Source organism: Columba livia, chromosome 2 (genome assembly GCF_036013475.1).
Source record: "Columba livia isolate bColLiv1 breed racing homer chromosome 2, bColLiv1.pat.W.v2, whole genome shotgun sequence".
NCBI lineage: Eukaryota > Metazoa > Chordata > Aves > Columbiformes > Columbidae > Columba > Columba livia.
In genome coordinates this window covers 126,486,028-126,510,057 of record NC_088603.1, presented here as the reverse complement: position 1 = coordinate 126,510,057, position 24,030 = coordinate 126,486,028, and the positions used below count along the sequence as shown (strand labels likewise).

The 24,030-nt window shown below is 35.8% G+C and overlaps 1 protein-coding gene across 8 annotated transcripts in view; it reads right to left on the bottom strand.

The window, feature by feature from the left end:
* Nucleotides 1–24,030, bottom strand: part of CSPP1 (centrosome and spindle pole associated protein 1) — a 66,640-nt gene that overhangs the window by 39,086 nt on the left and 3,524 nt on the right. For 5 of the 8 annotated variants that reach the window (XM_065053694.1, XM_065053700.1, XM_065053697.1 and 2 more), the window contains exons 2-11: nucleotides 22,359–22,462; nucleotides 21,123–21,219; nucleotides 17,179–17,279; nucleotides 16,446–16,469; nucleotides 13,886–13,966; nucleotides 10,156–10,257; nucleotides 7,368–7,813; nucleotides 3,100–3,201; nucleotides 2,374–2,456; nucleotides 562–655 (exon numbers count right to left, since the gene is read on the bottom strand). In XM_065053694.1, coding sequence (XP_064909766.1) covers nucleotides 562–655; nucleotides 2,374–2,456; nucleotides 3,100–3,201; nucleotides 7,368–7,813; nucleotides 10,156–10,257; nucleotides 13,886–13,966; nucleotides 16,446–16,469; nucleotides 17,179–17,279; nucleotides 21,123–21,219; nucleotides 22,359–22,457 — 1,229 coding nt within the window. In that variant the 5' untranslated portion in view covers nucleotides 22,458–22,462. The remainder of the gene's footprint in view (nucleotides 1–561; nucleotides 656–2,373; nucleotides 2,457–3,099; nucleotides 3,202–7,367; nucleotides 7,814–10,155; nucleotides 10,258–13,885; nucleotides 13,967–16,445; nucleotides 16,470–17,178; nucleotides 17,280–21,122; nucleotides 21,220–22,358; nucleotides 22,463–24,030) is intronic. The other 3 variants (XM_065053698.1, XM_065053699.1, XM_065053701.1) reach the window with 1 other exon arrangement.

The following is a 24,030-nucleotide window of genomic DNA, read 5'->3' as shown; positions in this document are numbered from 1 at the left end:
CAGGCTTGTTCAGCATATACAATTTTTCATCACACAGAAACTGTCAATAGTAACTTATTTTTCATTCCTTATCCCTTTGCTAATATCACTGTGTGTTTTTATGTATCTGTGCTATTATTGAACAGGAGCTACTAGTAGATAAGCAAGAAATTCTTGTTTTATTATTCGGCATAAGGCAGATGGTCACGTGCTTTGAAAGTTAAAGGTTACATACCCAAACTGGAAGGCAAAACAAGATTAATTTTCAACTTTGCAAAGTAATTAGACACTCCTCTACCAGCAAAAAAGACAACTTCATTTAGAGCTTCTTTACAGTGAAGGAACTAAAAATCTTCTTTTTTAGATGAAAAAAACACCCTATTTTTTCCTTTATTCCACTGAAAGCTGATTAATTTGTTTATTAAAAACTAAAGCTCTCATACCAATGAGTTTAATTGGATGCAATATTACCGAGCCAGCTGGAATTCCTTAGTTATGAAAATTATTCTTCCCACATTGAATTAATGAAATTCATTTAAGTTTCAGCCATTATATTTTAAAAATATAGTAACTTTCCATTACCGTCTCTTATTTCGCTGTTGCTCAGCCATCTGTTCTATTAGTTCTTGCCTGTATTTCTCTTTCTTCCTCTGGAGAAGTTCTCGGTCCTGATCACCTAATGGCAATGACCACACATTTGCATAAATGCTCCTTTAAATACTGGACAAAAACATTGCATTTCAGTCAATTTAAAACATGTAACAAAGCATACTACCTGGGAATGTGCATAAGAACATTGGATGTTTACTGACTAAAAAAAAAAAAAATAAAGCTAGTTTTAATATGCAGTTTCTTTGGAATCTGATGATCAAAACTACTAAAATTTTCATTATTATTTTCCTAGTTTGCCTGGAAGCTACAAATTTCAAAGCTATGTGATATAATAGCAATTTTAAAAAGTTACTTCTTTTTTTTTCTCCCCTAATGCTCAACTAAGGAAGACACACTATGGCACTCCAAAATTATAGGGCACTGCTCTGGAAAAAAATGGAAGTTAAAACTAAAGAGAGTCAAACCCACAGGAAGGAAAGCAAATTGTTCCACTTTTAGGATGGCTCCCAGGACTACTAAGAATTAACAAAGTATTGTTAGATTTGTATATGTAATAACATCTCACATGGATTTTACAGAACTCAAAAAACTTCCAATGTGTGGTAGTTCCCCACAATACACGTGGAGTCTTCTATTCTTTTTAAAACAAAAAAAAAAAACACATCGTCACCACTTTCTATATAGTATGACTATCAGACACAAGGACTCCTAACATATTTCCATACACAAAATCATTGTGGAACTCCAGTGAAGTAGACCTGAACAATAAACTGAAGGAAGAGGCAAGGAAACAACAAAACCAAAACCCACCACAAACATGATGCATGACTGACTGAATTTTTTATTCAGTTATTGTGCCAGGATGGTAAAGTGGTCAAAGTGTGCAAGAGAACCTCACAGTTTGTGATTGTGGGGGAGTCTGAAATCACTTTCCGAAAATTTCAAATTTTAATTGACTTAATCCTTATGTAACATAGTTAACAATATTCTCCTAGCCAGGACTGCTAGGAATACTAATTCACAACTTTGTGTATTCCAGTTACTACAAATGAGATGACTGACCAGATCAGAGTGACTGACCATTGCAACACCACTCTTTAAAAAGTTCCAAAAAATTGACCTGCCACACATAACACTGAAGATCAAGTAAGCTCAAATGTAAAAATAAATTAAGTTATTCTGACAACTGTTAGTCAATTTTTCCGCAATTCAAACCTAGCTCACCTTCAAAGGCACCCATGTGAAGAACTACTACAGTTCTCCTATTCTTGCCTTATCATTTTCTGAATTTAGCTAGGAATGCTATATTCTCAAAAGTATTTTTCTCTACTATACTCAATAATAATGCTCCCTGCTAAATTTTATGGCTACATTTAAGCACTAAGATTATCAGAAACATTTGTTTTTCACAAGGTTGTGAACATTACTGTTTCCCATATTTCTGCAACTAAAATTCAATACCAGTTTGTGTCTTTAACAATAATTAATAATTCTCCTATACTTCATTTCATTTTAAAAAATTAACAACATATCTGGACCTTAAACTGTTAATGAAGTCTAAGAAGAAACTCAGCCTCTTCAAAATTAATTAGAAAGCCCTGTTACATTAAGGAGGAAAAGGAACTTTCGTTTTTCTCAACGTAAATAATATTTATTTACTAGTCCTGGGGACAATTAGCACAAAGAAAGCTAATTTTTCTAGTTTTTAATTATTCCCAAAGAAAAATAAAATATGCAAAGAAAGGTTAACTCGGTGTCATTAGTCAGGTTTTTCATACATACCAAGAACGAGGCCTGTTGCACACGGTGTTTCAGCTGCAGACTTGACCTGTTCATTAGCTGAAGAACTAATTTGTACCTGATTTCTGGCAAAGACACAAAAAAAAGCAAATGTGAAAATCAAACTTGAGAATTTACTTGCAGTCTGTGTGAAACATGATAGATGCACTTACATCACTATGTGATACATTTATGACAAACAGTTTTCCTAAAATCCAAAGAAATACCACAAGCAAGAGAGGAAACGGCCTGGCAAAAAGGCGTTTCTCAAGTTCTCGTTTGCCTGCGTGTGTGAAACCGTCAGAAACGTGGACTCAGTTGAGCACTTCAACAATGCTGACAGACTGAGTGGTGCCAGTCAAGAGTTTATGGGCTTTACAAGTGTTCTGCTTCTGCCTCGTCCACTTAGGTCACTTCAGGACTTGAAAAACCAAGACAAGTGGAAAAAACGCATTTTAAAACTACTATCAAAAAAAGGATTCCATGTTATTCTAACAATTAGAAGACTTTGGTTGGAGAACACATGATCTATTGTTTCAAAAAGAAAACTGGCATGCAAGCTTCAATAGCTGTTCTGAAAGGAAACATATTTTTCGTGTTCTATTATATCCTAGCTGCAGGAAAAACTATCTGCCATTTCAGACAACACATTAGGGATTTTAATGAAATATTTTCCTTTCGCCATGATTTTGCAGTGCAATTATCAGAAAAACAGACTGTATACCACACCTAGAATTTCCAGCTCTTGAGCTCTGCTGCACACGTGGTCTCTCCTTTAATTCATCTTCATAATCTGCAGGAAGATCTCTTATTATTCCATCCAAATAGGGCCTTAAAGAAATAGAAAATATTCAGCTATGTTTGCCCAAAAACGTCAAATCTGAAATGGAAGGTCCAGCAGTTTTGTGCAAATGGATCCTCAGCCTGATTGCACACTGTTCTGAAAATATCACACAAAATTTCTAGAAATAATTCACTTTGCTAGCATTGTCAAGACAGCTCTCTGTCTGGAGTCTGAATTCCCAAGTCTGCCTTCATGCAACCTTTATCTGTTGGGCCTGGTTAAGAATTTTCAGAGCTGAAGAGCATTCAGCATGCACACTGCACTAATTGAAACAGATCTTGCTGCTCTTAATCCCCAGCAGCCAACAATGTCTACAACAGATTTCAGCACACAGCTGTTGCGCAAGTCTGGTGAAATAGTCAACTGAGATATGAAAAGCTTCTTCAGTGACAACCTATCCTTCACTATGCACCTGATACCATTTAAAAGAGGTGACTTTTGATCAAGGTAAAGGACAGGTAACATGGTGAATACAAAAGTTCAGGACCTAAATTCTGAATTATCTTACATGCGAAGTGAAGTAGTGTAATTCAAACTTCAAATAAAGCCAAAGATGCCAAAATTTGTATGGACACAAGGAAGCTTTTCCTGAAAAGGTCTGGGGTAGTTGAATTTACAGGCTTTTCTTGCCTTGCAAATTAACTACTCTCTAATGAGGACTTCAAGTTACCTTGATAAAATAAGGCAAGAATAAGTATTCAATGAAAAATAAAGTACCCAACAGATGCTAAGAAAGTTATATATTTTCCAAGCTGGACAGAACCATAGATTTCCTATTAAGCAAACAAACAAACAAAAACCTAGCTAAACAGTAAAAAACCTCATAATCTTATTCTTTTATTTAAAAAGATCCAAAGCTCTGCTCATCTCTGTAATTTAAATAAAAGCCAGTAATCAAAGGCAAAAGGATGCAAGCAGATTATTAAACATTGGTTTGGCATCTTAGCAACCCACAAGAACAACAAGAAAGAACAACATCCATCCTCTTGGCACAACATGATCTTTTTTCATGATCAAGATCATCTTTTTGACAATGATCAATCTGCTGCTTACAAGGCTGGTCACATAAGACCAAAACACGGGCAGGTCAGAGAAAGCGTTGTCCATAGAGCAATGAGAGGGTGCGGGGAGGGAGCAAAGAAACAAACCTCGGGATTCAAGACGCAACCTTTTTTGTAAAAAGCAGCAAGTTTAGGATGGCAGGGCGAGCCATGCGGGCCCAATGCCATCAAGAAGCTCTTGTATCATGTTTATAGGGCAGAACTGGCTGCTGGGGATGGACTAAAGCATTTCGCTCATCAGAACCAGAGCATTTTGCACATCCTCTCGCTCTCCTGTCACCATTTCTGTTTGTTGCAACGTGCCACAGTCCTTGTGCCTCTGTCAAAACAGAAACCTTTCTGAAAGGTCCCGTTACAAACACCTGCCTCTCCAAATCAATAAAGCCCATTTAAAAACATAAAACGTTTAGTACAGCAAATAAAAATATTACTCCTTATGAATTTAGTTTCTGTCATGAATCAAATGTGTTCTGGGAAAACCAACTTTGCCTGAAATATATAAAAAACAAAAAGCTAACTCTTCAAAAGCAGAGCCATCAGTAATGAATAGAGGCATTTCTCCTTGAAGAGAGACTGATATGGTAAAGAACAAAAAAAATACTGGATTGCAACTCACATTTAATTTTTTTAAAATTAATTTTCAATTAAAAAAATCGGCAAAGTAGAAATTACACACACCAAAAAAACCCAAACCATAATTTCATGTACAACTTTCAGTTCAGGCAATTCAGGTGATGGTTCAGCAACTTCTTTTAAGAAGATGCACCAATAAGAAAGATAACACTATTGTCTGTACTTTATTTTAAAAGAAAACTGGAACTAAAACTGTTTCAGAGACCTCTCCAAATAAGCAATGAATTGCCTATGATATACTGGTCACAGATGTTTATACAAGCACCATCGATGTTTTCTGGAATAACTAAGAATCAGCATATTTCTATTCAACATGATACAGTCTACTATTGATTCAAACATCATCCTTGCTAATATTCTACATATCTAATTCTGTATATATTCTTTGAGAAACAAAAATAAACCGCTGAACTTTATCAAATGGTCATATTTGACTTTGTGCCAATTGCATTACATAGTGGCAAACAGCTACCTAGTAAAAAGAGAACCTTAATCCTTCTAGGTGTTAATTATCATAGAGGATTAACGTTGCCATTAGTCTCAAAAATATGGACATTTTGATTATCTTTGTTAGACACCAAGTCAAGCTCCTAATATTTTTCTTTCTGAAAAGCTGTAGGATGAGAAGACTCTACCCTAAACTCCCCTTTGCTCACTTCTATTAATATTACGCTACAGGATGGAACAAAATTTGTTATTTGCATGCTCTTCTTTGAATCTCATTCAGCAGGAAATGGGCAATCTTGTTCCTGCTATCTATTTAACCACTGTTTCCATTTCCTAGTCCTTTTCAGAAACATTGCATGAATAAATACATGGTTTTAGAACCACATCTGAACATACAATCTGAAACTCTGAAATAACCCATTTATTTAGTCTGTATCTCCCAAATACTTCCAGGCATTTCATTTTCTCCACAGCTACTTAATTCCCCTACAATTTTTTTTTAAAAGGCTGAGAAAGAATACCAACAGTTATTTTTGTAGAGAAGTTATTCTAACTCTGTTGGCATTTGAAACTGGAAAAGGAACATGACTTCATTCAATTTAGAAAATGTTTTTGCAGTAGAAGAGCATTTTGGGATTTGTTTTTGCTCATTATTAATTTGCAGTACTATCCAGAAAATTATCCCTGCAAACAATGACTCAAAAGATCATTTAACCAGTCCGCCAGCAACTAACAACAAAACATGATTGTAATATTTAACACTGTTGAGAGTGATACAATTTGCCTTCTGTTTTTTCTAAAAGTGCTAATTCTAGGAGAAAAAAAAAAAAAAATTGTTTTGCTTAAAAAGGGAAAGACTCTGGTGTTTCCTTCACTGAAGCAACTGCAGTAAAATAATTCTGGCAACAGGCTTCACACAAAGACCAAACAAACAAACAACAACAACCCCCCACACACACACAAAAATACACACCAAAAAATGTACCTACAATACTCGGGTTCCCAAGATCTGTAGTTGAACAAATGAACACTCTTCAAGCACCTTTTAAAAATTTATTTACAAGAAACTTTACTGCTTCATTCCACTTGAATGTAGCTGTATAAAACACATCTGTTTAAAGTTTGGTACTACTTCACACCACAACCCATCTGTTTTTGAAAGCAACCGGTTCTTGCAATGGAACACGAGCAGATGACCAGATTGCCAAAGCCTGAATGATTGAGATGGTTATGCTTTTTGTTTCTTTGTTTTTTCCGTTTAAATGAGGGAGCTAGAAGAGAAAGATTAACGATTTATGCCAAAGTAACTAACCTGGTTTATCAGTTAACACAGTAAAGGCTATTTAATAATTAACTGTACATATATCAGTTTTCCTCCTGAATGATTTGTCTAAACCACTTTTTGTTTGGTTTGGGTTTTCTTAAATTTTTATTCAAATTGTGTAGTGATTACTGAGATGAGCACCTACTAACACCATCAGGATTTGGTTCAACTATACATGTGTTTAAAGTCTGCCATTTAGCAAGACAAAGATTATTTTTTAAAATATATTTTTACATTTTTAACACATAGTGGCATGTACCAAAAATTGAAGTTCAAATCAATTTTGGAATCTAAACTAAAAATTGACTTGCTATAAGTATTACAGGTTAAGAAAATACATTGCAATCTTGGGTTCCCAGAGCAGGGCTTTGCTCTCAAATACAACATGCTTTCCAGCAACCTACTTTTCATGAAAAAATAATTGCGGTGTTCTTTTTCTGGGGTAATTTCTCTAGTATCCTTGCTTTGCCATAATATATAAAACGCTCCCTTAACATATGATGTGTAGTCTTAGGTACTGGTCCATCTTTATAATATTTCTTCTAAAAATTATTGCAAAGTTCCTTTTTATAGTAAGTGCAAAAATCCTGCTCTCATATGTGTATCCTGTCTAATTTTCAATGAGCAAACCATAGGTGTCAGTCAACAAGCACTACAGAAATAAAGGAGAAAACAGAATTAAGAATACCTTTCAGCATAAAAAACCCGGGGAGTTTTTCTGTCATAAGTGCTTTCACATCTAAATCTAGGGTCCATTTCTTCACTTATCTCAGGATCATAGTCCATTCTGTAGTATCTTCTACCAAAATCACGATCCTCATCAAATCTGTGATGCTTCCTCACAGGAATGACAGATTGGCTAGCAAATCCACGATATCTTCGACTGGGAACATCTAAATCTTCATCAAGTCTTTTACTGAACAGTCGACTTCTTAATTCAACCTCATCACCTAACCTATGATACCTGTCTTCCTCCAGCCATCTCTTATTTAGCAGCTCTTCATAACCTTCTGTAGAAGTAAAGGCATCCTTCTTGGGAGGTTCTGCACCTGTATTACAGGGCTGTACTTCTGTTTGTAGTTCTGGCTGGGGCCTGGCAACAGCAATAGGGTTTTTATTCCTGTCCATCCTATTCTGTTTAATGGGAAAAAAAAAAAAAAAAAAGTATTAAAAAATCTGAATATAAACAAATCACATTGAGCAAAACTTGATAATGCATTTCTTCAAACGATCCCTAAACAGATACTGGAGAAAAGGTAGCAGGTGAGCACGAAAAATACTTCAAGGAAGGCTTCAAAGCTAGGGATTTTTTTTTTTTCTTGAGGAAAAAAGAAAGCACTCTTTCTCTTACATAATGTTTTTCAGAAGAATGGCTATCAATCCTGAACAGGCCTTTTACAAACTCCAATTTGACCTTCAGATTCAGAGGTGCAAAGAATCAAAAAACACTCTGAACTTTACACCTCATCAAGAGACTTGGTATCTTTATTCTAACCAGATTCAGGCAAGTCTGTAATACTACTTGGCTTTGAGCACCACACTTTAACCTGACCATTTCTTAATCTATTTCTTTGTTCCCCAGGAGATGTCTCTACAAGAAAGGACAGCTTAGTGGATAAAAGAACAACCCTATGACACACTGGACCACTGTTCAATACACAGTTCTACCAAACAACATGTTTTCTGGATAAATCCTGTAGTATTTCTGTGCACTAATCTCTCACATGTGGAATAAAGACAACAGCAACTCATAATTTACAAAATGTAATGAAAAATAAAGATGCAAATGACACCAAAGTGGGAAGTGGGATCAATATACTAGAGGGTATGACTGCCACTCAGAAGGGGTTTAACAAACTGGAGAAACATGCTGACAAAAAGCTCATGGAGATCAACAAAGGGAAATGCAGAATTCTGCATCTGAGACAGAATAATACCATAAAATAATAATAACATAAAAGTTCAATAGGATGACAAACAAAGAAGAAATAAAAAAACCTTGGCTCCTTAAATAGAATTGATTAGGAAAGTCAGCTGAGGAAACATAAATGCCTATAAAACTCTAAAGATTTTTCTATGTGTTTAGATTCAGTTTCATAAACATAAGCTGCATTTTTGCCATGTAATTCCTAGGGATCACTGCTGTGCTGCACTCCAATCCTTGAAGAAGCCAATAAGAATCAGATATTGAATTCCAACATCTAAAGGATGCCTGAATACTGCCTTATAGCTGTCTTCATAGATTAAAATAGTTTTCAACTACATTACACTCCAGTGCACTTGCAGGAAAAGATCTTCTTTCTCACAAGAAAACAGCCTTTCTGAAGACAGACAAGAAACAATCTTCTAGACAGAACTTAAAAATACATGGGTATTTGCACTTGCTGACTGCTGTAAGAAAGACAATAAACTTCCAGTTGTGAGTACAAATACAAGTCCCTTCATATAATAACCTAGCTTTCACAGTACGGTACTCTTAAGAATTTCCACATCACGAAAAGTGGAAGGCCTTTTTAAATCAAACTCGCATGAGATGAGAGTTCCAAATTACTGCAGTTCATCACTGAAGTAAAGCAGCTCTGCTTACACAGAGCCAAGGCCTTTTCTGCTCCTCACACTGCTCCACTAGCAAGAAGTCTAGGGGTGCACAAGGAACTGGGAAGGGACGTAGTTGGGACAGCTGACCCCAACTAACCAAAGGGATATTCCACACCATATGACATCATGCTCAGCAATAAAAGTTGGGGGAAGAAGGAAGCAGGGGAGGTTCAGGTTTGTGGTGTTTGTCTTCCTAAGCAACCCTTACTTGTGATGGAGCCCAGCTCTCCTGCAGATGGCTGAACACCTGCCTGCTCATGGGAAGCAGTGAATTAATTCCTCATTTTGGTTTGTTTGTGTGCATGGCTTTTGCTTTACCAATTAAACTCCTCATCCTACCATGGAGGGGAAGTGAGTGAGCGGCTGGGTGGTGCTTAGCTGCCTAGAGCCACACAGATCAAAGGGCACAGCTCAGAATCTAACTGCAATTATACATGTCTCTAGCTCATTTTCAGTACTAAAGACTTTTTTTTTTTTAGTTCACAATTGCACAGCACCATACACTGGATAGCTAGCACTGAGGAAAAAGCAGCTACAAATAAAAGTGAAGGAGCACTGTGTGGAGCTCAACATTTTGTCCAAAGAGTCAGCTTTTTTGGCCACCACTTTTATCACCGAGAACAATCCAGGGACTTGATTAAGACACATAGAAGAATGAATGCAGCTTTCTACCAGACAGACACGGCTGAAGAAGGAATCGAGAACTGTACTGTATGACTCACAACCAGGACTTGCTAGATATATTAATAAAACTATGGCCTAATTAAACAAAATGCTTTGCTTATTTTGTCTTGCTTTGTATGTCTTCATCAATGATAAAACTATTGACAACACCATTTATATTCATATTTGTATCAGCTTCAGTAAAACTGTATTACCTCTGTGTTTTTCTTCCCTAATTTCCTCAGCCTTTCGTTCCATTCTTCTTTATCCCTGAGGTATTGATTGTACTCCTTGTTTCTTTCAAGCCGTAGTTTCTCCTAAAACAGGCATTGAAAAGGGCATAAAAAACCTGCATTTTTGAGGAGTGGCTTTTAACTTCATAAAACTGCAGTATTAAATTAATATATGTGAGCTGTGTGTTTGCACCCTCCTTCTTTGCAATGTATAAACAAGGCTTAAATTCTTTGAGGTTTTGGTTCATTCTTAAACATAGTACTTTTTCTTAATCTGAAATCTGTAAGTAGAAGTCAGCTTCTCGGGCATAAAGTCTAGTCCCCAGTAACACTAATGGATATCAAGTTCATTCTTAAAACCAGCTAGGTTTCCTCCTGCTGAAACTATTGAAAATTGTTCCAAAGATTCACTCCTTTGACAATTACAAATCGCCTTCTAATTTCCAATCTGAAGGTATTTATAGATGACCTTTTAACATTTTATGTGTGTGTGTTAAGGTTAGTTGTGACATGCCCCACTCACAATAAAAATAGGACAACAAATACATGTATATACAAGCTGTGTCAGTTGTAGCCTAGGATATTAACTTCAACTGTCAAATTCGAATGAGCAGTTAAACTGACTGCAAAAAGGGTCAGAAGTACAATGAATGCAAGAAAAACTAAAAATCCATTATCTATCCACCTTGTCCTAGCTACTTTTCCAAAGTGACATTTATAACCAGCTCGCTCAGGTCTGTACATCAACAGCCTAATCATATAATAAGAAAAACAAAAATCTCCAGGTAAAGCAAACTCTAATTTGCATTATTTCCTGATATTATTACTTTAGACTTAGAGCTTGGGGCATCTCTTATACGACCTCATTCCAACCATCATATAAATGAAAAAGATTTATATTACAATATTACGAATCATGCTCTTCACTGCAGTGCTTTCCAATAAAAAAACCAAAAGGTATTAAAAAAATCTGCACAACATATATACATTTACTTTCCCATGAATAAATTTCAAACAAAAATAATTTATACATCAATCACCACGGAAATACCAGCTTAGTGATAGTTTTGCAAATGAGACCAATGCTCCCTAAAACTTATTTTTTTAGTAAAATTTGTGTCTACAGGTTTTATGACAGTGACAACATAAAACCTGCAGATATCTATGAAAACTGCCTGAGGGGTATTTTCCAAAGCTGAAGAACTAACCCTGTCTTTAACAGGTGGCAAAACACAGCGGAAAATTCAATATGTTGTGTGACTGCACATTTTACCTAATAGAGGAAACCAAAATGCAAATGTTAACCTCTAATAATTATCTTTTTAGAGGCTAACCATTTAGCAGGACACAGTGTGACATCTTCTGGTAGCTTTTAGGTTCTACAACAGCAAAAAATAAATGAGTAAAAGGGATTCAGCATACTTGTACAGAAAATGTCAACAAAAACTGAGCTACTATGATATAAAACCATCAATGATCAGACATGCTCCCAGTCCAGATATGTCTTTAATTTCCACAGAATTAGTCAAAGATACTTTACCCTTCAGTGTTTCAGCACAAATACTCACAAGTGCTAACACTAAGTTGATGAGAACTTGAACATAAACTCAGCACAAATGCTGCCACTGAGGAGGATCCTCTCCCCTTCCTGGGCATTTCATTCTTTCTGCCTCCCTTTTTTTTAACACTAGTATAATTTGGAGTTTGGGGCTTTTTTTTAATAACAGCAATTTTCACTTATTGAAATTCTCACCTGTCTCCTCATATGGCCAAACATTATTGCCAGCACAAGAGAGGCAGAAAGTTTAAGTAAGCACAGCAAGGGCAAGACCAACACATTCCACAGCAGAAGTCTTGCTCCAGATTACAGTGACAACATAGTCCCAAACACAGAGCAACAATGTAACTCCAAAGCAAAAAAAAAGAAAACAAACAACCCAAACAAACAAAAAAACAACAAAACAAACAATGACAAACCAAACCAAACAACCACAGAAACAAAAAAACAACCCTAAGAGTGCAACAGTATAGTCCTCCTCCAGCAACAGTTTCTCACATCTCTGCTTGGGTTTGACCAATCCTACCAACCAGTGGTGTTCGTTGAGTCAGAAAAAATATTTGCAAAATTACAGTGTTTCTGCTGCTTCAACTTCTTGGATCAATTTAGAAACAAACAGAATCACAGAATGTTAAGGATTGGAAGGGACCTCAAAAGATCATCTAGCCCAATCCCCCTGCAGGAGCAGGAACACCCAGATGAGGTTACACAGGAAGGTGTCCAGGCAGGTTTTGAATGTCTCCAGAGAAGGAGACTCCACAACCCCCCTGGGCAGCCTGTTCCAGTGCTCTGTCACACTCACTGAGAAGAAGTATCTTCTCATATTTAAACAGAATCTCCTGTGTTCCAGTTGGTACTCATTGCCCCTTGTCCTATCATTGGTTGTCACCAAGAAGAGCCTGGCTCCATCCTCGTGTCACTCACCCTTTATATATTTGTAAACATTCATAAGGTCACCCCTCAGTCTCCTCCAAGCTAAAGAGACCCAGTTCCCTCAGCCTTTCCTCATAAGGGAGATGCTCCACTCCCTTAATCATCTTTGTGGCTCTGCACTGGACTCTCTCCAGCAGTTCCCTGTCCTTCTGGAACCGAGGGGCCCAGAACTGGACAGAAGACAGGAACTGAGAATATAAAGCTGACAGCCTGAGGGCAGGAGGAGATGCAATCCCTGTACGGCTAATTCAGGCTTTCATAGAATCATACTATGCATCAGAGAAATGGATCAGAGGTTAAGAAAATCCATATATGCACGTTGCATCTTCATATTCTAACTTCCATGAACCTCCAACAGCAGAACCCAATAGGGGCTGGTACCTATCTCCAACACAGGAAAGCAAGACCACAAAATGCTAAGAGACCTCAGTGAGATCAAAGGGGCTAAACACAGAGAGACAATGTGTTCTTTCAAAAAACACATTAGTATCTGTACTCTCAAAGGAACTTGAGAAGACTCCTGTATTAACAGCAGGCAATACATGAAATACCAGATAAGCTTTTATTCAAACTCCTGGATTCATCCAGTCAAACAAAAAAATATCACATGATGATAAGCAGGTAGGTTAAATGTACACAAAGACTTCAAATCAAATTGTGTGCAGCAGAAAGCAAACTTTCTTTAGTTCTGATAAGAACTTCAGTGATAAGAATATCACTGTAAAAACAACTACAAGCAAATATTCTTAAAAGTACCCCCAGGCTGCAGTAAGAAGAGTAATAAATTAGAAAAGTATACCTAATAATAAGAAAAACAGTGTTCCTTATTAGATCAGTATTTATTGCTGAACAAAACCCAAGCACAACCAGTAGAGCTTTTGAACACACCAAGTGCCCTGCGGGTGTGAAAGAGAAGAAGTAAACCTCAAACTACCATCAGTATAGAATTACACATCTAATTGTCTACAAATTAAGAGTACAGGTAACCTAGAATTAAAAATTTTAAAACAACAACAAAATATAAATATTTTATTTTCTGAAAATGATTCTAATGACCACCTCTAAAAATGTTCCTTTTTAAAGATTGGGGGAAAACAAAAACAAAACCAAACCAAAACGAAACCCCAGACAAATAAACAAAAAACCTTAAGCGGAAATAATTTTGCCACAACAGGATAATTTTCAAGTTACACATCACTTACTTAATTTCCAGATATTTACCTTGGCAGACCTTCGCTCATCAATAGGAAGAGATAATCCCTGAGTATATGGATCTACTTCACCAGTAGTCAGATAATTTTTCTACATTTAAAACAAAAAAAAACAACATTCAATATGTTTTAAAATATCAAATCTTACTTCCTAAATAGTTGCTAGGAATTCTATTTTCTGAAATAAATCTGATCAATGTAATGAAATAGACCAAAGACAACCTTCACATTTTGAAAATGTAGATGTTCTTGGAACACGCAAATGAAGTGAAGTCAAGGAATGCACAAAGTACAGGTCTTTGTCATGCTTTAAAAGCTTGAGTTTTAAAGTGTTAATCACTTCTTCCCTGTTACACTGTTTCAAGAATTACATAATTTAGTCTCTGCATACATTAAAAAAATGTGCTTTTTTATTCAAAACAACCCCACCACCCACCATTACTCAATTATCCTGTAAGCAAGAAGCACAGCACAAGCATCTGTACAAGCACAAGAGGCATTTCCCAACACACTACCTCATGATGAAAAACTGTTTTTTCTAACTACAGAAAACTTACGTCTACCTCTCATTTTAACAAACGGAACTCATGCTCACACTAGCACAGTCACCACTCTGCATCTCAACACTATGTTTTCTACAATAGCAGTCCCTGGACTTTTCAGGATAATGACCCATCACCAAATCTTGTCATTCCTTATGGATCATCAGTCACTTTCAGAACAAAACTTTCAATTGAGACCATGGTGGTGTTGCTCCATGTATTAATAGCTCCCTGGGTTGCAGGTCGGGAACTGGGCCACACAGCAAGTCAAAGTACCAGCCTTTCAAACCAAACACCAGTGCTGGAACAGACCCTTGGCTTCCAGGCCTAGTGGTTTCTTCATACATCACTCATTTACTAAGAGCATCCCCTGGCCATTTTCAGTCAATCAACTATGTTTTATAAATCAAATTATCTTTAATAAAAGATCACCTATTTGTGTGGCACAGGCTGATGAGGGGAATGTGTTAGATAGACTATTTCACCAGCACTGTTTCCCTCCATAATCTGTGTTGTAATGTAGCTTAAGAGCTTAGAGGCATGTCAACAGATAAGAGCTCTACCTGTTGCAGTACAAAACCACATCATTATGAATTATATTTCACAACTACATGTTAAAAGATTTAAGGAATTTCATAACCACGCAAATATTCAGGTACTGAGACAACTAGATTAATACGGAGAACTAAGTTGTTATTTTTTTTAAATAAATTGTAATCCTCATTCTTACATAATTCTTTTCACTTTATGAACACATCTCTGATCTTCAAAAGGGATTTGCTAAAAATCAGAAGCCAATAAGGAAATTGCATATTCTACATAAGTGAGACTAAATAAGTTATTAATAAAAATATTATCACTATGAGAGCTGCTAAAAGTTGCATTCTCTCTTTATGAAGGGAAAATAGAGATTGTTGTCCTATCCCTTCCTCAGGCTTCACAAGCTTAATATAGCTAACACGTATTGCATTTAAAAAACCAACAACAATAAAACCCACCATGTAAACCTAACTTTGTAAAACTGAATTTCAATTGATAGTAAAACACAAGAAATTAATGTAAAAATACACATTATTTGGGTACTTTTCTGAGAATTATGAAACATGAACACTATTCTAATTTTGAAAATAATCTGAAGTTTAAGATTAAACAAGAAGCAACAATTATATAAGCATTATTTTGGTCAGAGGTTAAGCAGCCAGTTCATTCTACTGTTGCTATTGTTATTCAGGAATTCTAGTGCATGCTAATATAGTTAATTTGTATTATATGCATGTTATTCAAAGCCCCCCCAAAACCAGAATGTTGTGTTTCTACTGCGTTACCTCCTGGCCTGTTACTGAAGTTGTTTAATTTGAACAATCTGGATGGACAGTGTTAAATTTGAAAATTATATATACATGACAGTATAATGATAAAAATAATTTTAAATTACTGTAATTGTACAAAGCTTGCAAAGATGTGCCTCTGGTATTCTTTTTTTCTCAAAATACTTGTAGGCTTCCATTCTGGCCACTAGGTGCTAAATAACTGGCTCTACTGCTTTCCTATGCACCACTGATGAGATTTCACAGCGGTAGGGAAGAAAAAAGCCCTGACTCTCGTTCTGATGACTTATTATAATATTTCAGAGTTTACTATCTTATTCCAGCTTTCTAAAATGTGTGTATCAAGAATAAAAAAACTGAACTCATAACATCTATGTCACTGATAAGCCTTTAAGCGAATGCCTACTGAAAAACTTCCGTGAAGTCAGCGTTAGGCAGCAACAACAGCAATTGCAAAGAAAAAATAAAAGGAATCAACAAGTGCCCTTATTAATAGAAAATAATAAATACAAGTAATCATTTTGCACAAACCAAACAATGCTGTTAATCACAACTAATCACTACAGCATGCACAAACACACAAAGCACAAAAAATAGTAATGATTTGTTTTAATTCAAAGAGCACAAAGCTTTCAAACAAAGCAAAAAGCAACTAATTTGAAGGAAAAAAAAAAAAAAAAAGGTATCGCAGGCACCCTACCTTTCTTTTTGCCTGTGAAATACCCTAAAAGTCAGGGAAAAGATACTATTCAAAATGAGCCTTTCATTCAAAAATATTTGACTTGACAAAAGAGACTTGTTTTCTTAAAGTCTATCCATTCTTTCATTTTAAGAAATAAAGAAACTGATAATTAGCATTTTGAGACAACACAAATTATTTGGTTCCTGATTTTTTTTTTTCCATTTGACTAAGAAGGGATACAGAATATTCCCAAGATTATGACATTTCATACCTATAATTTCAATTTAACATTTAGTGTGACATTTAATAAATCACACTAAGCAGCACATTAAAGGTAGTTTCTATTTCTGAAGTTGAAAAGAAACTGTCAAATAGAGTCACAATAATTATAGATATATTTTTACCTGAATTACGGACCATAGAATACATAAGTATTTAAGGAAGTAACAGACTGTGTTTTAAATTGAGAAGAAAATAAGAAAGAATCAGAGTCAAACAAACAAAACTATTCAGAGTAAAATGTACCAAGTAACATGTAGTCTCATGGCAATTAAATCTGTAGAAGCAGAAAACCCTTCCCAGTGATGACATTTTGAAATTAGTTTTACTTGAATCTTCAAAATCAGCCATTGCTCATAGTAAATGCCTTCTTATAAAGATTTTCTGCAGATTTGATTAATTCTCATTCAATTAAAATGAGAGTAATTTTAAAAGACTCACTAAACTCAGGCAACCAGACAAGAAGCTTTACCTGAGAAAGATATCGCCTATAATCTTGTCGAAGTTCCTCTTTGAGTTTATGTTTTTTTCGTTCATATTCTTCTCCAAGGGGTAAACTCAAGCCATAGTCACCTGAAAGTTTAACGTCATTAAATATTATTATCGTTCCACTATTTTGTATCAAGACAAAGCACATCCTTCAAAAGCTACATCTGGATGCTTATTAGACATCAGTAACAAAAAAAAATGCAACCAGTAATTACAAAACAGCTGAAATTAAAAACACCTTCTCTATATGAGTAGTTGAGTTGAAAGCATTCTAGAAAAAAACAAGGAGGCTAGTTTTCCTCTAGTCCTTGTGCTTTTTCTCCCCACTAGAAAAAAAAAAAGGAACAAAAACTGATTTTATTTTGATAGTTTGATGAACACATACAAGGTTCTTTTTTACTATTTATTTTGTCAATGTATGTTTCAAACGAAATCTCCTTTGACAAGTTAGTTTCTAAATTACTCTGATATTTTAAGTTGGGCTTATCACACAACAGAAAACGTACTTTACACTAGAAAGCAACAAGCTATTTACTCAGCACAAAGCATGTGAAAAATGTTGGCTTCCACACTAGAAGGAACCTGACCATATTGTAATAATTATTATTTTTTTCCTTCCACCTCAGTGTTTATAATTATCGTAGGCCCAAAACACACATTAAGTACTTTTCCAAGATTACTGTCAGGTCTCATAACAGCTGTACTGGTAAAATGTAATGCTATGCAAATTGTTTGTTGTTCCCCAAATACATATTAAAGTACATTATAAGAAATATTCTCCAGCCCAGAAGCCCAGCTCTGCAGCCATTTTCACCACTCTCCATAGAAAGCTAATGAATTCCACAAAACCACACAACAAGCGACATACATTGCAGCTGTTTGGGGTTTTTTTATTTCCTATTGTTTCTCTGAAAGCATCTCATCTTGTGGTCTATATAAAATGAGTAGCATGGAGTAAGAGGGCAGAGGGAGGTTTACAAGATTTACTCTTATATCAGCCCCGATTTATTGCATGGCAATTTGTTTGACTCCTGTATTTTAAATGTTTAGGGCATCTATTGGTGTCCATACAGTAAAAATGACATTCTATAAATGCTGAAAAAGGTTAACTTGGGAATCACTCTGATCCTGAAACAGATACACTCAGCTGAAACTATCTCAAGCCAAGCCAGTTAAGTCAGAATGTGTCCCCACGAGACAAAACAAGAGTCAGGCAGCTGTTCTGCAGAACCAAAGGACCTAATACCTGATTAAATATGTCATACGCTATTTTGAAACAGCTTGCAGAGCTCAACTACTAACAAAAATCTGCATGGGAGGTTCTTCTCCAACTTGAAAGTTACTTTTCTCCTAATTCGCACTCAAGGTAAGTGTGAGTTCCATTAAAAAATACTGTATCACTTCAACCCTCAAAAAACAGGTAAGTGTAAAGAGGAATAGAATACAGAAGAGGAAATAGTTTTTGCAGCTACTTGTTCTTGCCTTTCATTTCCACACAAAATTATTTCTGGATTAACTATAGGGAACAAGGAAAAAAACAAAAGCAACTAACACATCAGAGTGAAGATTCGTTCAATAATTTCACAGGAGCCAGTAAAATTCAGTACAGAAAAAAACAACAAAAACAAAACAAAACAAAAAAATGACTACACAAAACAACAACAACAGTGAGAATCATATAATCATTTTGGTTGGAAGAGACCCTCAAGATCTTCGAGTCCAACCATAACCTAACTCTGGTACTAAACCATGCCCCTAAGAACCTCTTCTATATGTCTTGTAAACACCTTCAGGGATGGTGACTCGACCACTTCCCTGGACAAACCTCCTTTCAGGTAGCTGTAGACTGCGATAAGACAGCCTCCTTTTCTCCAGGCTAAACAGCCCCAGTTCCCTCAGCTGCTCCTCATCAGACTTGTGATCCAGACCCCTCACCAGCTTTGTCTCCCTCCCCTGAACTCTCTCCAGCACCTCAGTGTCTTTCCTGTAGTGAGGGGCCCAAAACTGGACACAGGATTTGAGGTGGGGCCTCACCAGTGCTGGGTACAGCAAGACAATCACTGCCCAGGTCCTGCTGGCCACACTATTCCCGATACAAGCCAGGATGCTGTTGGCCTTTTTGGCCACCTGGGCACACTGCTGGCTAATGTTCAGCTTGGTTGTCAATCAACACCCCCTCCCTGTCTGCCAGGCAGCTTTCCAGGCACTCTTCCCTGAGCCTGTAGCGCTGCCTGGGGTTGTTACAACCCGAGTGCAGGACCAGGCACTTGGCCTTGTTGAACCTCATACAATTGGCCTCAGCCCAATGATCAGCCAGTCCATACACCTTTCTAGAGCCTAAATCAAGTGCTTTCATTCAAATACATAAAGTATTCAAACAAAAGAGGGATTAATTTCATTACAGAAGACCTCTTTTTGGCCACCAGAAAGCACTGAGAGAACAATTACAGGCAGTGATATCAAAAATACTTCAAAACTACCTACTTCAAAAACTTGCTTTAGGAGAGCCTAGCAGGGCAAAAATACTCCAGTTAACATAGATTCATGCTATTTTTGTCTGAATTCTTTTGTTGGAACAAGAGATACACTCTTTTTCATTGGTTTTCTATTCTGTATTTGCTGTATTTATTTGACAATTCACATTCTTAATCACACACAATCACATTGTAAAAATGCATTTAAAATCTTAACCTTTTACTAAGAAGAAAATTATAAAAATTTGCTTGCATTTAATATGTTGAGAAATAACTGTAACTTCATTCAGCCTGGTCCTCAACACTGCTGCTAGAACTATAGAATATACTGAGCAGCTAACAAGGAACAAGTCCCTGTCTGACTTAATCCAAAGGAAATTACATTGCTTTAGAGCAGAACCAGCCAAATGTGTCAGTGCCCAAATTATTCTTATAGAAATACCTATTTGTCACTTTTCACTTAAAGCCACCTGAATGGCCCCATCTGCGACACTTCATTATATGTGTATTACTATATTTGGGTGTCAACAATAAGTCCAAATTATAATAATACATAATGAAATGTGCTATTATAGCTGTCCAATGAGAGATAAAATTATTTTTACATTAAAATAGCATAACTGTTAGGTAGTAGTCAGTCAAAGCCATTGGGATACTACCATGGACTGTATTATGTGTTTCCAGTTAAACAAAGAAACATCAACACCAGGACGAACCTGCTGATCAAAGTGCCAAAAATGGAAGGTAGACACTTATTCAAGTGCTGTCCTCTAACCAAGTTTATCTATTATGACTTCTGGCAGCAAGCAATGTTGTAATCAACATCAAATATCTATTGACATATCTTCTTTAAAGTAAAAGGACAGCTTTTACTCCCACTGAAAGCTGCAGAATTACTAGAGAATTACAGTAAGCACAGTATGAAAACCAATGAGGTACAAAACCGAAGTGCCTACACATTAAAAGAGTTACCTACTGACAAGAAATAGGATACGGAAAAGCTCTAACGCTGTCAAGACAAACCTAAGTTACACAAGTGTAACTATGGAAAAACAGCAGTGCCGACAGAGAGGAGATCATAAGACAAGTAAGGAAAGCTGGCACATTACATTCTGCTCCACCCAAATACAACAGGAAAGGACAGATAATCTATCATGGACTGGCAAACTGCTTTTTCGTTTGGTTTTTATTTTTGTTTTGTTTTAAATTGAGCTACTTTTACAAGAAGAAAAATAAAGTGGTTGGCATATTTTCCTTACTAACAAAAGCATAACTACAAAAAAGAATTCCACACAATCCCAAAATATTTAGAAAACTTAAGAATTCGTATGCACTTGAATTATAATTACCTTCTTATAATTAAAAATCCAAACCAGTAATTCCCTTCCAAAAATTCTCTAAGGTAATTAAATGCTACTTAAATCTCGAAGACATATAAGCAAATATACTGTACCTGAAGGATAGTTCTGTTGACTATTTGGAGGTATATTTTCTTTAGACATGGAGATTAACATTTTGCTAGTCTCAGAAAGCTTCTCTGATTCCTTTTTCTGAAAATAAAACAAAATGTTTTGCTCCATCACAAAGCAAAAGAAATATCACATAAAAGAACAACATTATTAACATAATTATTATATTAGCACTGGACAACAGAGAGATTGAAGGTGATGCTGGATTAACACATTAAGCAGGTTACACATTTCACTAATACTACCAAAAGTAGTACTCCTCTACAACACAGGAATTATTAGTTCAATATATTCAATATATTCCATGTCATAAACAAGAATATCCATCGTCAACATATTTCATGTTATAAAGCATGTCATAATCCACAACTGTTTCATAGTTTACACATATCATCTCTGGGTTTTTTATGTGAGCTGATTTGAGGTACTGCACCCGGCTTCAAACTATGGAAGAATTATGGGGTATTACAGGGCAGGTTCAAACACACATGTTCCCTGCAACCATCCTTTACACCATACAGCTTAGGACTTTTTCAAACTATAGGCTGGAAAAATTCTCCTTCTCTTTAGACTTGCTCTGAGCAGAGGAGGCAAAACTAAATAAAGCTCGACTCCTCACAGCTCCCTAAGAATTAAATTTCTGGAGTGAATTAATAAAACTTTCCAGATATAATCATTGTAACTAGGTAAAAATACTTATATATTACCAAATATTATAATTGCTTGTTAAAAGTTTAAGCTGTTTGGGACTTCGTAAGTCAAACATCAGACAAATCAAACCTCCTTTTTTTCACTGAGGATTTTTTTTAGTTACCACATTACTTAGCTAGTTTGAATTATTTAGATAGAGCTTCTTGCCAGGTACTGGCACTATTAAACAACTTAATGAAGATCTGCAAATTATAAAAACTTTATAGCTTCTGAATTAGGTAATAAAATTTCTAATAGGAAAACTGCGATAAGAACAGGTTTTGTTTCATTGATTAGATTACTTAATTAGTCTTTTATATTTCTTAGTTTCCCTAACAGCAATTTTGAGGATATTTACACCTTCTATCCCCATCCTAACACTCTGGAGTGGGAAGAGAACAGATCCCTGCTAAGCAGCTTCCCTAGGGAGTGGGTAAGGAACAATAATAAGAGCATAGTAAAAGCAAGCTTAAATCAAGACCCTAGCAACATAAATGTTTAAATTCAGGAAACCTATTAAATACTCTTACCTTTATTTCCATGTAAGGTGGATCATTTTCAAGTTCTGCCTTATCTTGTGCCAACTTGGCCTTCTGATCTTCAATAAATTTGTCTAAATCATCCGCCATAATTTCTAAGGTTATAGAAAAGACACAGAACATTTCCTCTACATCAGAACCTCAAAGCTCAATTGCAGTTGCTTAAGACAGTAGTTTAGTAATATTCAAGTTTCTCTCTCAGAACTACAAGCCTTAAGATGTTTGCTGACTCAGGAAACCCACTTATGGAGGACATTAGTTGATGTTTCGCCATAGAGAAAATGCAAAGATTCCAGATCATAAAACTGAAGATATTTCTCTAATCTTTTTTTCTGACTTGGTTAAAGTGTTTTAGGGTTGGGGGCATTTTAGCTGGAACTATACCAATGGCCCTTCACTACACACTAACACAAGCTATTGTTAGTGAATTATAATATAAAAATTGGACAACAGAAAAAAAAAAAAATGGAATAAAGGAATAATAAAGTACAAAAAGTGTAAAATATACATATAGTCTGAAAAGACCAAATCATACAATCAATTGTGTACTTAACTTACTACCACAAGAAATCTTAAAAAAACATCAAATGTATTCAAAGAAAAAAAAAAAAAAACAAACAGAACACCAACCCCATAAAACACAAAAATACATGCATAGTGTTTTTGGAATATATTTCAGTGTATCATTATCTCCTGTACCAATAAAATAGCAGAGGCAGTAAGAACAGCTACAATTCTGCAATATTTGTTGATATCAGGCAGCCCTGAGTTACAATCAGACATGCCACTCATCTGTAAGAAAACAGCAGATTATGTCTCTTCCATTAGTTGTGCATCTTGCATATTTAACTGAAAGCCCTTCAGAGCAGAAATTTTATCATCTTATTCATGCCATTTACTGTATATTGCTTCTCCTAGACAACCTCAGAGTAAAAATTAAAGTGGATCAAATTCATTACAGTGGAACTGTACAGAAGTTAAGGCACACACTCAGACTTTGAATATTCTTTGTTCACACAGTCTTACCGAAAATAAAAATATTGCAAAGCTGCATAGTAAGTAACCATGGAAAGAAGAAAGAGGAAAATAAAAAGAACAGCTGCATACAAGCCTACTCATCCTCATCTCCGCTCAGCGCCTTTACCAACTTCACTGGAGAAGTTTTGCAAAACCAAGCATACGGATAAAAAAAGCCTCCATATGTTATGTTCCACGCTTAAAGAAAGCATGAAATGGAGAAGAAAATTATGACCCTCAAACGCTACCCACACAACTTAAGCAATGGGATTGCTCGTGCAGGTTCCTAGATAATCCCATCACATCCAGTATCTAAGCTCAGGCTGTACAGCAGTTTTGTGGAGGCTAATTCACTGTCTTTCAAAAGCCCACAGATTGTATGAAGCAAACAACAGGCCAATGATAAAAGTATATTACAAACCATTTTCAGGAAGAGCATCAAGAATTAAAAAAAAAAAAAAAAAAGTCATCAAAGACCAGCAGAATAAAATACTACAGGGGTAAACAAAAATTAATGTGTCCAGAGAGATTGTGATAAACGCTTACTAGAAGTAAGATGAAGAGAAAAAAATCAAAATTCCACCAGATGTATTCAAGTAATTGCATGCTAACTTAATTTAAGGAATATATATACTTGATGTATTCC